This window comes from Myotis nattereri (genome assembly GCF_964212035.1).
Source record: "Myotis nattereri genome assembly, chromosome: 1".
In the NCBI taxonomy this organism is placed as follows: domain Eukaryota; kingdom Metazoa; phylum Chordata; class Mammalia; order Chiroptera; family Vespertilionidae; genus Myotis; species Myotis nattereri.
Window position 1 is genome coordinate 109,462,386 of NC_138075.1, and position 15,589 is coordinate 109,477,974.

Below are 15,589 nucleotides of genomic sequence, written 5' to 3' on the forward strand. Positions count from 1 at the left end.
AAATTTTTTGATATTTGCAGCCATAGTAAAACAAAGATTTATATTTTTGACATTTATTTTATATATTTAAATGCCATTTAACAAAGAAAAATCAACCAAAAAAATGAGTTCGCGTGCCACCTCTGACATGCGTGTCATAGGTTCGTCGTCACTGGTTTAGTTAGTGGTCACCAACCAGTGGTCCATGAGGTTCAAAAGGTTGGTGACTGCTGATTTAAGGAAACCTTTGGAGCAGCGGTCGCCAACCGGTGGTCTGAGAACCACTGGTGGTCCATGAGGTCCAAAAGGTTGGCAACCGCTGGTCTAGGCCATCTGTGTAGAAGTAGCAGCCAAAAGGTTTTAAGACTTTTTTCTCTGTCCATTTATTAGACCTGTTTTCTCATCCCAAAATAGGTTGAGATTGAATGTTCATAGTCAATTGACTGGTGGCTAAGTACCACATAACATGGATAAGTCTATATTTCCAATTCCTTACTATATCTGAAAAGTTTTGAAATATTAAGCTAAAAATACTACTTACTACAAAAGCCTAGGAAATATAATTATTTAAGACATTTAAATTATTTTCCTTCAGCATGTCAGCACTGTTTTCAACTCTAAGTTAATTGAATTCAACGTATTATCATACATAAGTTTTGAAGACTTAGTCCTTTTTTCTAAAGTTAGAGTCAACAGAAAGAGGTTATTTGTGTTGAGATTTACAGAAAGATAATATTAAATGGCCAGCTTGCAGCCCTAGCCAGTTTGGTTCAGTGGTTAGAGTGTTGCAAATGAAACAATTGTGCTACTGTGTCAGGGCTAAGGTAGGTTGTGAGGTGTCAGAAAAACCAGACCCTATTTTAAGGCAGAGGGTTAGAGTGACAGGCAGGGTGAAGATGTTAGTGAGGACAGAGAAGATATGAAGTGACCCTGGGGAGGCTTTGTGAGGAAGAGGGAAGGGTGATTTATAAAATTAGGTAGAGGCTCCTTTTTTTATTTTCTAATTTAAAAAGAGCCTTGCTTCAGATGGAGGTGGTGGTTTGTGAGATCTACAATTACTGTATTTTTTATCTTCTTACCACAGGAGTGGTATCTTTTTTTTAAAAAAAAATTATTTATTTCAGAGAGGAAGGAAGAGGGAGAGAGAAATAGAAACATCAGTGATGAGAGAGAATCATTGATTGGCTGCCTCCTGCACGCTCCCCACTGGGGATTGAACCCACAACCCGGGCATGTGCCCTTTACTGGAATCGAACTTGGTCCGCAGGTCGAGGCTCTATCCACTGAGCAAAACCGGCCAGGGCAGGAGTAGTGTCTTTTTAAAGGTATTTTTTTGTGATTGAAAAAGTAGTTGGGACTTGGCCCCATTTTGTCTTTTGATGGCTGGAGCATTCTTTTTGTTTTGTTTTTTTAAATATATTTTATTGATTTTTACAGAGAGGACGGGAGAGTGTTAGAGAGTTAGAAACATTGAAAGAAAGAAACATGAGCTGCCTCCTGCACAACCCCTACTGGGCATCAAGCCCGCAACCAAGGTACATGCTCTTGACTGGAATCAAATCCCAGACCCTTCAGTCTGTGGGCCAACTCTCTCTCTCCACTGAGCCAAACCATTTAGGGCTAGAGCATTCTTTATAATTTTTTTTTTTAATTTATTGATTTGAGAGAAACATCACTTTGTTGTTATACGTATTTATGCATTCATTGGTTGATTTTTGTTGTAGTTATTGTTGTTAATCCTCACCCTAGGATATTTTTTCCATTGATTTTTAGAAAGAATAGAAGGGAGGAAGGGAAGGAAAGAAAGAGAGAAAGAAACATCAATGTGAAAGAGGCAAATCGATTGGTTGCCTCCGCCACACGCCCCAACCGGTACAGGGAATCAAATCCATGAACCTTCGGTGCCCACACTAAAAGCTCTAATCACTGAAAAACACCAGCCTGGGCCATTGGTTGATTTCTTGTGTGTGCCCTGCCCAGAGATTGAACCTGCAACCTTGGCATATTAGGGCATACTCCAGTGATGGCAAACTTATGACACGCGTGTCAGAGGTGACACGCGAACTCATTTTTTTGGTTGATTTTCCTTTGTTAAATGGCATTTAAATATATAAAATAAATATCAAAAATGTAAGTCTTTGTTTTACTATGGTTGCAAATATCAAAAAATTTCTATATGTGACATGGCACCAGAGTTAAGTTATTGTTTTTCAAAATGCTGACCCGCCAAGCTCAAAAGGTTCGCCATCACTGGCCTACTCTAACCAACTGAGCTACCCAGCCAGACTTGGAGTATTCTTATAGATATGCTTTTGTTAGTGATACTGTGTTGGAATACCTCTGAAAAGACCCAACCAGATTCCTAGCCAGTGTTACTAAACTTTTGTGTCCTGTAAGAAAGTATCCTCCCACCTCCCACAGAGGGATTATTAAATTAAGGTATGGGGGGATAAATATTGATGGAAAAAATAAAGAGAAAAATTAAGGGATTCTGGAACCTCCTTAGTGTTCAAGAATGTTAGAGTCAGCCTGGCCAGTGTGGTTCAGTGGTTGAGCATCAAACTGAACCAGGAGGTCACTAGTTTGATTCCCTGTCAGGACATATGACCGGGTTTGGGGCTTGATCCCCAGTAGGGGGCATGCAGGAGGCATCCGATGGATGATTGTCATCATTGATGTTTCTATCTCTTCCTCTTTAGGTCAATAAAAATATATTTTAAAATATAGGTAGATTGATCGATAGATTTAAAAAAGAATGTTAGAGTCAGAAGAAACCTTAGGAATTACCTATTTCAACTTTCTTATTTTATAGTTGCAGAAACAAACTCACATGAAATGAGAAACTTATTGAAACAACTTATATTGGCAAGTCTAGGACCATAAGTCCATGAGTCCTGGCTCAGTACTCTTTTCATGGTACTATGTAGTTGTTGAAGCAATTGATATTTTGAAAATTAGACCACAGTTATAGTACTAGGTTTTGAGAGGAGTTAGGAGTTTTTGTAGTATGTGAGTAAGTAATTCACAGTATTAGGAATGATTGCATTTGAAGAGAAAGCTAGAGAATAAAAAGGTATATTTGTGTTTTTATTTTGTGGAGGGTCTTTGTTGTTGTTGTTGTTGTTAATCCTCACCCGAGGATATTTTTCCATTGATTTTTAGGGAGAATAGAAGAGAGAGGGAAAGACAGAGAGAAATATCGATGTGAGAGAAATACATCGATTACATCGATTGGTTGCCTCCTGTTGTGCCCTTGAACCTGGGACCCTTTGGTCCGCAGGCCGGTGCTCTATTCACTGAGCCAAACTGACTAGGGCTATATTTGTGTTTTTAAATTGGAGGTTATTTTTCAACTGCACAGTACCAAACTAATTTAAATTATTATTATTTATATTTTTTCTTTCCGTTATTATAACCTATTGATGTGGGGTGTCTGTGCACAAGCATGTACTTACACTACCCAGTGATCATCCCTAGGATGAAATAGATAATTGGTTCAAAAGGGAGGAGCTTATATTAAATCTGGGGACTGGTCCAAAATTGTACATGTGGTATGGAGCATGAATTGGTGTATATGTTGTACTTGTGGTTTCTGCAGGTTATTAGTGCATCCCTGAGCATGAATGCAGAATGAAGCGACGTTTGGATGACCAAGAATCACCAGTGTATGCGGCTCAGCAGCGGCGGATCCCTGGTAACACAGAGGCTTTTCCTCATCAGCACCGAGTGCTTGCCCCCGCCCCTCCTGTGTATGAAGCTGTGGCCGAGACCATGCAGTCAGCCACGGGCATTCAGTACTCCGTCACTCCCAGTTATCAGGTGAGCTTACACTGCAAGGCACTGCGCCAAGGCCAGTATGATGGTTTTATCCAGTTAGAAGTTTTTGTTTGTTTTTAAGAAATATGTTTTTATTAATTTCAGAGAGAGGAAAGGAGAGGGAGAGAGATAGAAACATCAGTGATCAGAGAGAATCCTTGATCAGCTGCCTCCTGCATGCCCCTTACTGGGGAATGAGCCCACAATCCGGGCATGTGCCGTGACTGGGAATTTAACCGTGACCTCCTGGTTGATAGGTCAATGCTCAACCACTGATCCACACTGGCTGGCCAGTTAGAAGTTTTTATTAAGCATTCAGTGAGATATAAAATATTTATGAGATGTGTAAGTTATAAAATGAATGAAAATAATGTACAGTTGTGTACTCACCACGTAAGTTTATAAAGAAGAAGGTTGTTATGACCTTGGTGTTCACTGTTTATTCTTTCCTGAACCCTTTTCCTTTTTCATCACTTCAGAGGTAGTCACTGATCTGAACTTCGTTTGCATTTATCATTTCCTCGGCTTTATTTTTTTTTTTTTAAAGTCATTTTGTTTATACATTTAGACACTAAAATTGTTTGGTTTGGGTATTTTTTAACCTTTATATAAATGAAAACATTAATATTTTCTTCTTTGGCGCTTTTTTTCACTCGGTGTGATTCCCAAGACATAGCCATATTTTTATGAGTAATTGAGTCATTTGTCACCCTGTTATGAATTATATGAATATATCCAGTTTATTCTATTAGTGGACAGTTTGTTTCCAGATTTATGCTTTTTTATAAAGGCGCTACTGTGAATGTCCTAGGTGGCTCTCTAGTGCAGTGGTATTCAATAGTGGTGACCCTGTGACAAAGTAAACTTTTACCAGAATCTAAGAGAACACACTACTTTTATCAAGAGAGTCTTGCTTGAGTAAAAAAAGGCAGCTGAATTAATTAGTGTACTTATTAGAGAAGCAGTTGGTTTACATTTTGGTGCAAACTTTTTATCTTCTTGCAGACCATTCAGCAGGTGAGAGGGCACATGAGGAAGAGTTGCTCTAGTATATAGGAGAGGGATTGCTGAGTCCTAGGGTGTGCACATCTTCACTTTAGCAGGTGATGTCAGATTGGCTTTCAAAATTGTACCAATTTATATTTCCACCAACATTGTATATTCCTATTTTTTACATCCTGACCAACTTGATCTATTTTGCGAAAAAAGAAGAAATTTAATTTTTTTATCTTTTTAAATTAGGAAAGTAAATATCATCATTACAAAAAAAAAAGATATAATTACCTTTTCTAATTACCCCTCGACTTTATCTCACTGGTGTATTTCTTGGGTTTCCAGCATTTTGTATGCATATACAAACATATCTATATTTACTTGCCTACCTATCTAGATACACTTCTCTTTTTACATAATTTGGATCATACAGTATATACTGTTCTGGTCTTTGCTCTTTTCACTTATTATATAGTAGACAACTTTCCACTTGAATATATGTAGAGATCCAAGTAATTTTTTTAAAGAATTACTGCATAGTAAATATTCCATCCCAGGTCATCTGAATCATAACTTATTTAACTGGTCTGGAGAGGCCTTCTTCAACCTAACTTGTTAGTGACTTTTAAAAGATATGACTAGTGCCCTAACTGGTTTGGCTCAGTGGATAGAGTGTTGGCCTGTAGACTGAAGGGTCCTGGGTTGGATTCTGGTCATGGGCACAATGCCCAGGTTGTGGGCTCAATCCCTAGTGGGGGGCATGCGGGAAACAGCTGATCAATGATTCTCTCTCATCATTGATGTTTCTATCTCTCTCCCCCTCTCCCTTTCTCTCTGAAATAAAAAATATATTTTAAAAAATAAAAGCTATGACTGGTGCTGGGAATATAAATTGGTATAATTTTCCTTGAGAACAGTTTGACAGTTGTGTCAGATTCTGGAGTTACAAGAAAGCAATCAAAAAAGAAAGAAACCAGGTCAAGTAGGATATGATGATTCCTTAGGTGTGCCACTCTTTCTCAGGAGTCCCCCTTGAAGCAGTATAATTCCTTTATATACTTCATGTACAGATCAAATGACTGCTACAGATCAAATCTTTAAGTTAGGACTTGGAAGAAAAAACGGTTGCTTTTTTTCCTTGGCTGATTATTTTTATCTGAACAGGTTCATGATTGTTTCCTACACTTGAGATAATGTTATATCTGTTTTTATACTAGAAACTATAATGTGTTCATATAAAACCAGCCATCTCAAAGAATTATAAACTAAACCTGTCCAATTTATTCATATTGGAATTAGAAGCTCAAAATAATAACATGTGAGATATATATTAGAGCTTTTAGAATTGTCTTAAGTATTTTTTTTTTTACTCCTAATGTTATATTGTATTATTTCTATGGATTTGTATTATTTCTACCCAGGTTAATCTTTATAAATTTGTGGGGAATCTGGAAAAAACCCACAAATATCTTCTCATTAGTTGTAGGACACAACTTAACATTGTTTAGAGAAAGTTTCATGTACAGAGGACTGCTACAGATCAAATCTTTAAGTTTAGGACTTGGAAGAAAAAAAGTTGCTTGTTTTCCTTACTTTCCTTATTTTGAAGATGTGGCAAATCAGGTATATTTGTCTTTAGTTGTCGTCTGTAGTAACAGTTCTGAAATAGGAAAACTTTTAAAAGTTTTGTAAATGTTACATAGCATTACTTGTAATAGAAATGGGAGGAAAGCGGCTTGTGCTTGTATGTCCCCCTAAACTTATAAGAGAATGAGAGAAAGAGAATGAATGTGCATGAGAAAATAGAAAAGAAAGATGTCTGAGGTCAAACCAACAATTTAGAAAAAAATTTTGTTTATTTTAGAAGCAAATAAGGATAAGAAAAATAAAACAAAGTAAAATTCGTTTCTAACCCCACACCACAAGATAAAATGCTAACATTTTGATGTATATTTGTTGTCTAGGGTTTAAAATCTTTTTATTGTATTTTATATACTGCTTTGTAATGTGCTTTATAAAATTATTTAAAAGTTTAAATTCATATTGGAAATGGGAACACAAATACATTCAACTTATGGATTGTGAACATTTTTTTCTTTTTAATTAAATTTATTGAGGTAACATTGGCTAATTACATTATATAGGAGTCAGCTATACAATTCTATGATACATCATCTGTATATTGCATTGTGTGGCCATCATCCAAAGTCAAATCTTTTGTCACCATATATTTGATTTCTTTTATCCTCTACAAGATTGTGAACATTTTTTTAATGTTATAAAATACTAGAGGCGTGGTGCATGAAATTCGTGCACGGGTAGGGTCCCTAGGCCTGGCCTGCGATCAGGGCCAATCTTCCCTGGCTGCCTGCAGCCAACACTGGTCGCCCTCTGTGTGTGGGGTGACCGGCAGGCAATTGGGCCGCACTCACTCACATCCACCTTGGCCTGACGCTGCCCGCGTCCACTGCCACCCACCCCCAGTTACCCATACTCTATCGGGCGATCAGAGCCTGCCAGCCAGGGGAAGGGACCAAGAGGTTGGCCAGCAGGCCCTGATTGGGCAATCAGGGCCTGCGGCCTGGGGGCAGCTCCTGTGTAAGTAGAAATTTAGTGTTTAGAAACTTTTATAGCAACTAGACATTGTAGTTTTATATCTGTAAAATCCAATAGTGAAAATTGTGGGCTGATGTATTTTTTATTTCACTTTTCTGGTAATCCATTTTTACTTTATTTTTTATTATGTATTATTTACTTACTTATTTTTAATCCTCACCTGAGGAGTGAGGATATTTTTCCCTTGATTTTTAGAGAGAGAGTGGAAGGGGTTGGCAGGGAGAAAATCCATGTAACAGAGACACATTGATTGGTTGCCTCCCACACATGCCCTGACTAGGGGCAGGGATTGGACCTGCAACCCAGGTATGTACGTGCCCCTGACCAGGAATCAAACCCGCAACCCTCCGGAGCACAGGCCGATGCTCTAACCAGCAGGCAATGCCGGCCAGGGCCATTTTTACTGTATTTTATAAAAGTAGCAGCCCATGATGGATTATAATTTAAGAAAAAAGGAAAACTGGTTCTTAACCACAGATAGTTTGAGAAGTACTGAGCTATGTAATACATAACAGAATGCATAGGATTTTATAATGAGCGTGCTATAATTTATTTCACCAATTTCATCTTGTGGAAAATTTGAGTTTCTAGTTATCTTTGTGTATGTATGTTCTTTAAACACATTTGGGCAAGAATACATAAGCCTTGACCTTTCCTGTATCTCTTTGTCCACCCCAGGTTTCAGCTGTGCCACAGGGCTCTGGTGGCAGTCATGGACCCACCATAGCAGCGGTTCATAGCAGCCATCATCACCCAACAGCTGTGCAGCCCCACGGAGGCCAGGTGGTCCAGAGTCATGCTCATCCAGGCCCACCAGTTGCACCAGTGCAGGGACAGCAGCAGTTTCAGAGGCTCAAGGTGATATTCAGCTCTTTTCCTTCCATCAAAAAGTTTCTCTCATAGCAGGCAACAAACATTTCTGGAATTTATGAATGCATGGCACTCAGATCAGGATTGAGGGGCCATTTTCATAGGAAATCAACAAAGTCCATTTTTTGGAAGTCTCATTTTGAACTTAGTTTTTTTTAAAAAAAAATATATTTTTATTGCTTTTTAGAGAGAAAGGGAGGGAGAGAGAGAGAAATATCCATGTGAGAGGGAAACATCGGTTGGCTACCTGCTGCATGCCCCCTACCAAAGATCGAACCTACAACCTGGGCATGGGCCCTAACCCAGAATCAACCAGCAATCTTTCAGTGTGTGGGATGAGGTCCAACCAACTGAGACACCCCATTGGCCAGGGTATGTGCCATAGGTTTTCAGTGCTTTGAAATTCATGAGGCATCTGTGGAGAAGTGAAGTTTGTGTTCTCAGCTAATTTTCACTCTCTGCTTGAGTATTATTTTTTAGAATGTGTGTGATTGTTGCCGCAAATGTTCCAGATTTCAGTTTTTTTCTTTTTACATTAATATAAAGCTTAAACTTGAGTGCAGGAAATATAAAATTAAAGAACTATAAAGAGAAAAGAAAGATGTTGGATGTTTATTTGGTCCAATCAGCCTAATTCTATTAAGTAGCTTGCAGGTAGGAATGTATAATATACCCTTGAAGGATTCATTATGTTTAGCAAATATCTCAGCCTTCTTTTCCTTGATACTTAGTCAAGTTCACCTTGATCCTGTTCTCCTTGGTTTGGGTTCTCAGGAACTTCTTAAATAGTAAAAGCCTAATATGCTAAGTGTCCAGTCATCTGTTCAACCAATCAAAGCGTAATATGCTAATGATATGTTAAGGCTGTTCAACCACTCACTGTGACATGCACTGACCACCAGGGGGCAGATAGTTGACTGGTCGACCAGTTGCTATGACATGCACTGACGATAGGAGGCAGATGCTCTGACTGGTAGGTTAGCTTCTGCTGGGGACTGAGATGGGCTGGACACACCCTGGAGCCCTCTCGCAATCCGGAACACCTCGGGGGATGTCGGAGAGCTGGTTTTGGCCCAATCCCACTCAATGCAGGAGCTGCCCCCTGGTGGTCAGTGTGCTCCCACGGGGGTGCTGTTCAGCCAGAAGCCGGGCGCACGGCTGGCGAGCACATCGGTGGTGGCAGAAGCCTCTCCCGCCTCCGCAGCAGTGCTAAGGATGTCCAACTGACGGCTTAGGCCTGTGGGGAGCAGGTCTAAGCCGTCAGTCAGACATCCCCAGAGGGCTTCTTGACAGCAAGAGGGTGTAGGCTGGGCTGAGGAACTCTCCCCTCCCCCCAAGTGCACAAATTTCATGCACCGGGCCTCTAGTGTTTAATATTGGCCTAAGGAAAGTAAATGCTACATAAATATAAAGCACACTAATGCTGAGCTGTATAGAAGGTTTTTATAAAATTTTCATTTTCTGTATTTATTACCTTAAATAATGAAGAGTTGACTGTATATAAGCATAGTCTTTAAAAAGAGTACAAATTATTTATGGGCCTGAAACTTCACTCTGGGCTCTGTCTTTGGGGGAAATATGTATTAGCTATATTGTTGTTTTCCTTATAACATTTTAACTCTCTGCTTATAGAGTGATGTCTGTGTACCAAAATGTATTATTACTATACTTAGCACTTCACCAAGCTCTAAAAATATTTTGGTAAAAGTTGGTTTGATGTGACTTAATTCCAGCAGTTAATACCTAATGTTGCAAAAGAGCTTATAAACTTGCTATTAGGCTAACGAGAATGTATTTATTTTTATAGCTTTTGTCAGCCAGCTCTATCAAAGCACAACATCTATTTTACCTTCCTCACTGGGGTATAAGTAGACTGTGCTTTATCCATTTTACAGAAACTATAAAGGGTTTTAGAGTCATGGGTCGAGTTAGGACTTTTGTTCTTTTTTTTTTAGTCACAAGCTTTTTTATTTACCTCCCTTTTTATTTTATTTTAACTTTTGTATTTTTAAATTAAATTTATTGGGGTGACATTGGTCAACATGAGCATATAGGTTTCAGGTGTGGGTTCCTATGTTACAAGATTTATATATTACACTGTGTACCCACCACTCAAAATCAAATCTTCACCTGTCACCATTTACCCCCACCCCCTACATGCTCTTGAGTGGGATTCCTAAACGCAGTAACTTGTTGCATTTTCTTTCTAATGAGAGGTAAAATGCGTTCTTGTGCCTTCATGTAATTTCTTTTTTTTTTTAAATTGTTTTATTGCTTAAAGTATTACAAAGGGTATTACATATGTGTCCTTTTTTTCCCCCGCCCTTGACAATCCCCTGGCCTCCCCTACCCCCCGGTGTCTTACGTTCATTGGTTATGCTTATATGTATGCATACAAGTCCTTCAGTTGATCTCTTACCCTCCTCCCTCCTGCCCCCCAACCCTCCCCGGCCTTCCCGCTGCAGTTTGACAGTCTGTTTGAGGCAGCTCTGCCTCTGTATATATTATTGTTCATAATTTTATAATGGTCTTTATTATCCATGAATGAGTGAGATCATATGGTATTTTTCCTTCATTGACTGGCTTATTTCACTTAGCATAATGCTCTCCAGTTCCATCCATGCCGTTGCAAACGGTAAGAGTTCCTTCTTTTTTACAGCAGCATAGTATTCCATCGTGTAGATATACCACAGTTTTCTAATCTATTCATCTACTGATGGGCACTTAGGCTATTTCCAGATCTTAGCTATGGTGAATTGTGCTGCTATGAACATAGGGGTGTATATATCCTTTCTGATTGGTGTTTCTGGTTTCTTGGGATATATTCCTAGAAGTGGGATCACAGGGTCAAATGGGAGTTCCATTTTCAGTTTTTTGAGGAAACTCCATACTGTCTTCCATAGTGGCTGCAGCAGTCTGCATTCCCACCAGCAGTGCACGAGTGTTCCTTTTTCTCCACATCCTCTCCAGCACTTGTTGTTTGTTGATTTGTTGATGATAGCCATTCTGACAGGTGTGAGATGGTACCTCATTGTTGTTTTGATTTGCATCTCTTGGATGATTAGTGACTTTGAGCATGTTTTCATATGTCTCTTGGCTTTCTGAATGTCCTCTTTTGAAAGGTGTCTATTTAGATCCTTTGCCCCTTCATGTAATTTCATTCAGTATTCTCACATTGCCTGCCATTTTTTGATTAGTTTTAAAAAACTTTATGAGCATTTGAATCCACTTCAGTAAACAGTTTATATTCTGTAATAAGGAAGTGTCCAGTAAGAATGCATAGGCTATTTCTTTTTATTAATTATTTTAAACATTTTTAAAGTAGTTTGTTTTTCTTTTTTTATTATTTTATTATTTTTTTTAATCCTCACCTGAGGATATTTTTCTATTGATTTTTTAGAGAGAGTGGAAGAGAGAGGGAAAGACAGAGAGAAATATCGATGTGAGAGAAACACAGATTGGTTGCCTCCTGCACGAGCCCCAGACAGGAGGAGCCTGCAACCGAGGTATGTGCCCTTGACCGGAGGAATCGAACCTGAGACCCTTCGGTTCACAGACCGTCGCTCTATCTGCTGAGCCAAACCGGCTAGGGCAATGTAGGCTATTTCAAGCACCAACACTGTCTATACTTTTTTGTCTTTGGCATATTGATGGAACATTTGAATAATTTGAGGCTTGCTGGGTGTACTTTAGTTACTTATTGATATTTGGCACATATTTAGTGAGCTCTCTATACAGCTTGTGTTTTCTCCCCTCCCAATGAACTTATGAACTTCAGAACGTTAGGAACCTTAATAAATGCCTATTGAAGTGAATCAGGAAAATGCGTCAGCAGAGTCTTAAGAGTCTCCTGTCTAGTGCCCCCTTAAATGAGTAGCTTCTAAATGACTAGTTCCAAATGTGTGTTTTTTTTTAAGTTGTGGTTTCTAGAACTGCATACTTGCTTTTGAACTATACTTTAGATAATGAGAGAATTTCCACACTCTTTACATGCAGTTATCTCATAATGTGGTGTCAAAGCTATTTTTTTTAAACATAGTGTTATTTTATAACTAATTTTTAAATAGGGGTTTACTAGGACCTATACCTTTTCTTCCAAACATAAACACATCATGTATAATTTCTTTCCTTTGGGTTTCTGCACTTTTTCTCTCTGTTGTAATGCTTGTTTATTTATTTTTTAACTTTAATTTTTTTGGTGTTTATTTTTGATAACTCCTCCTTTGTCGTATGATTGTGAACGCTATTTTAAAATATCTTCCAAAGTCTTTGTTCCTTCTGCAAACTTAATGAGTTTTATGTTCCATCAATTTCATTTGTCATTTGTCATTAATGAAACATTTCAATATGGAAAGTTCTGAATATGAATTAGTTTATTGAGTTTCAATAGAAATTGTCATGCTATTTGTAAAGAAAAACCAGCCATCAAGTGAGTGCATATCAACCAAGCATATAATCTGTGCTCTAGCAACACTGAAATACACTGATTAACTATGGCCATTTTGGAAGTTTGGGCAACTCTTGAGATGTCACTTAATGCTTTATTTGAACATAAATGTTCTATTTCACAATATTTATCACAAGTAGAGTTTATCAAATCAGTTTATTTTTGAAACTTTCCTAAACTTGATATTTTGTGTAATTTAAAATAATCCCAGAGTAGATAGGAAGCACCTAGTAGGTAATTTCCTTGGATATCTCCTGAGTAACTAAAAAGTAAGTTGTTCTAAATCAGACTTATAATTTTCTAGCCTTCAAACTGTTTCTCTTTGCAAATGCCCAAATAATTTATAATTTAGTGAATCCTCCTTTTCCGTTATCTCCCATATTAAGTCAGTCCTCAATCCCTGTCATTTCTGAGTCCTAAAAAACTTTTGAATCTATTCAGTTCTCCCTGTTCCTTTGGTCAGGACTATAGTTTGAGCAACTACTGTTCACATGTGAGTTAGCCTTGGAGCATAACTGGTTTTCCTGCCTCCTTTCAATCTATCCTGCTCTTGTACCAATTTGTCTCAGTACTGTAGCCAAATTGAATACATTAAAATGCAGATAACAATCTCAGTTGCTTTCTAACAAGTTTTAAAGGTCTTTTAGGATCAGGTTCTGCTTCCTCTTCTGTCTCCTCTTGTCACTCTTCTTGCCACCATTCCTCCTCTTCAACACAAACCCTCCAGGTAAATTAAATTGTTTGCAATTTTCTAAGTGAACTAGTGTCCTGTCGGGGATTTTGCCCATGTTGTTTCCTCTGACTTTCTCATGAGTCTTCACTTTTGCTAACTTGTATTCATCCTTTAAGACTCAGTTTACAAATTACTTCCTGGGGAAGCCTTTGTGCTCTTCTCATGTTCTCTCTGGGTGTTCAGTGATTGTCCCCTTATACCACTGTGTTAGGATTCCCAGCTAGATGTGAGAGAACTTCTATAGAGCAGGGACTGTGGCTTATTTGTCATTGATTCATTGGTACCCCACTTTGGGCCTGTTGTAGCTTTAGTAGATATTTGTGAGATGAATAAATGAACAAATAAGTGAATGAGATATTCATGTGTATGCTTCACTAATCATTTTTTCCAAAAGTATCCAAGGCAAGGCTACTTGATTTTTATTTGAAGCTTGTGTTTTATTATTGATATCCATACTAATTTTTAATACTTTCATGTTTTACTATATATTCCTATTTCATTTACTATGTTAATTTTATTTAGGCATAAATCATTTGTTTTTTATAATTCTTGGCTTATTTCCTTTTTATAACCTGCTTCAGGTGGAGGATGCACTGTCCTATCTTGACCAGGTGAAGCTGCAGTTTGGTAGTCAGCCTCAGGTCTACAATGATTTCCTTGACATCATGAAGGAATTTAAATCACAGAGGTAAAAGATATATGTAGTTGTACACAAGCTTTGTGCTTAGGATGTTGATTTTGGAGGGAGGATATAGCTTATTCTTGTCTTCTGAAAGATAATGGATGTTCCTTTTGGGGGGTTTAATTTTCGGGATGATGCTTTAATTTGATGTATTGATATATTGATGAAAATTATAGTCCCTAGATCTTAACTAAAATTTTCTTAGGATTTTATCACAAAACAAGGGAGTAGACTGGTAATGATTAGGCTACTTGCTCTTTGACTTAAGATACACAAATATTCTGGCATGGTTCATTGTTATAAGAGCGTAGCTAACTAATTGGGAAAATGTAGATACATGATGATTTATACTGGTGTATCATAGGTTGGATATTGCTTGGATATTGCAGCTTTAGATTTACTGTCTGTGTATCTGCTTGATAGGATTGTTACTAACTGTATATTCTGTTCAAAATTGTGACCACATGTCTTTAAAATTTCAAATTTCTTTGTATGTTCTTAATTTTGTAATATGCAGGTTGATTTTTATCTATTTTCCTGTCTAGAGAATGTAGTCAGTGTGATTTTTTTTTTTCTTACTATAGTGCTTCTCAAGTTTGCCAATTTTATTTATTTTTATCAGCATCGACACTCCAGGAGTGATAAGTCGTGTGTCCCAGCTCTTCAAAGGCCACCCAGACCTGATCATGGGCTTCAATACCTTCTTGCCTCCTGGCTACAAGATTGAGGTGCAAACCAATGACATGGTGAATGTGACAACTCCTGGCCAGGTCCATCAGATTCCCACCCATGGCATCCAGCCCCAGCCTCAACCACCACCCCAACATCCTTCCCAGCCTTCAGCCCAGTCAGCCCCAGCTCCTGCCCAGCCAGCTCCTCAGCCCCCACCTGCCAAAGTCAGCAAGGTGAGCACTTGGAATACTTTGCATTACATGAAATGCATCCCTAGAAACCACCCTCTTTTGACATTTCCCCTTTATATAAGACTAGGTAGACATATTGCAGTGATTTCATCAGAGAAGGTGCAGTAGTCATATCCCTATCAGATGGTTCACATTTACATACCACATATTTAGATCTGTTTAAATCAAGACATGAACAACCTACAAGGACTCTCTTGCCCCCAACTTCTGCTTATTGAACCAAGAGCACCCCAATAGGTGGAAACTTTGCTTGGGTAGTGAGTGGTACTTTGACAGCACAGGCAGAAATGTTCATCTTATGATCAGATTATGCTACTGGCTACATGGTCATCATTTTACAGAGGCTACTCCATTTACTAGACTAGGCCATTATCAAGCTAAGCAGAAAATTCTGATGACAATGATAATAATAATGGGTGTACTTTATCTAAAACTGCATTGTCTGATACAGTAGCCACATATGGCTATATAAAAATTTAAGTTAATTAAAGTAAATTCAGTTTTTCAGTTGCACTAGCTGCGTTTCAAGT

At 38.2% G+C, this 15,589-nt stretch overlaps 1 protein-coding gene across 1 annotated transcript in view; it reads left to right on the forward strand.

Annotated features, from left to right (window-relative positions):
* The window catches only part of SIN3A (SIN3 transcription regulator family member A), an 80,888-nt gene that overhangs the window by 21,484 nt on the left and 43,815 nt on the right, over nucleotides 1-15,589 (forward strand). The window contains exons 2-5 of the mRNA XM_081091364.1: nucleotides 3,578-3,798; nucleotides 8,083-8,262; nucleotides 14,036-14,142; nucleotides 14,759-15,041. Coding sequence (XP_080947490.1) covers nucleotides 3,610-3,798; nucleotides 8,083-8,262; nucleotides 14,036-14,142; nucleotides 14,759-15,041 — 759 coding nt within the window. The 5' untranslated portion in view covers nucleotides 3,578-3,609. The remainder of the gene's footprint in view (nucleotides 1-3,577; nucleotides 3,799-8,082; nucleotides 8,263-14,035; nucleotides 14,143-14,758; nucleotides 15,042-15,589) is intronic.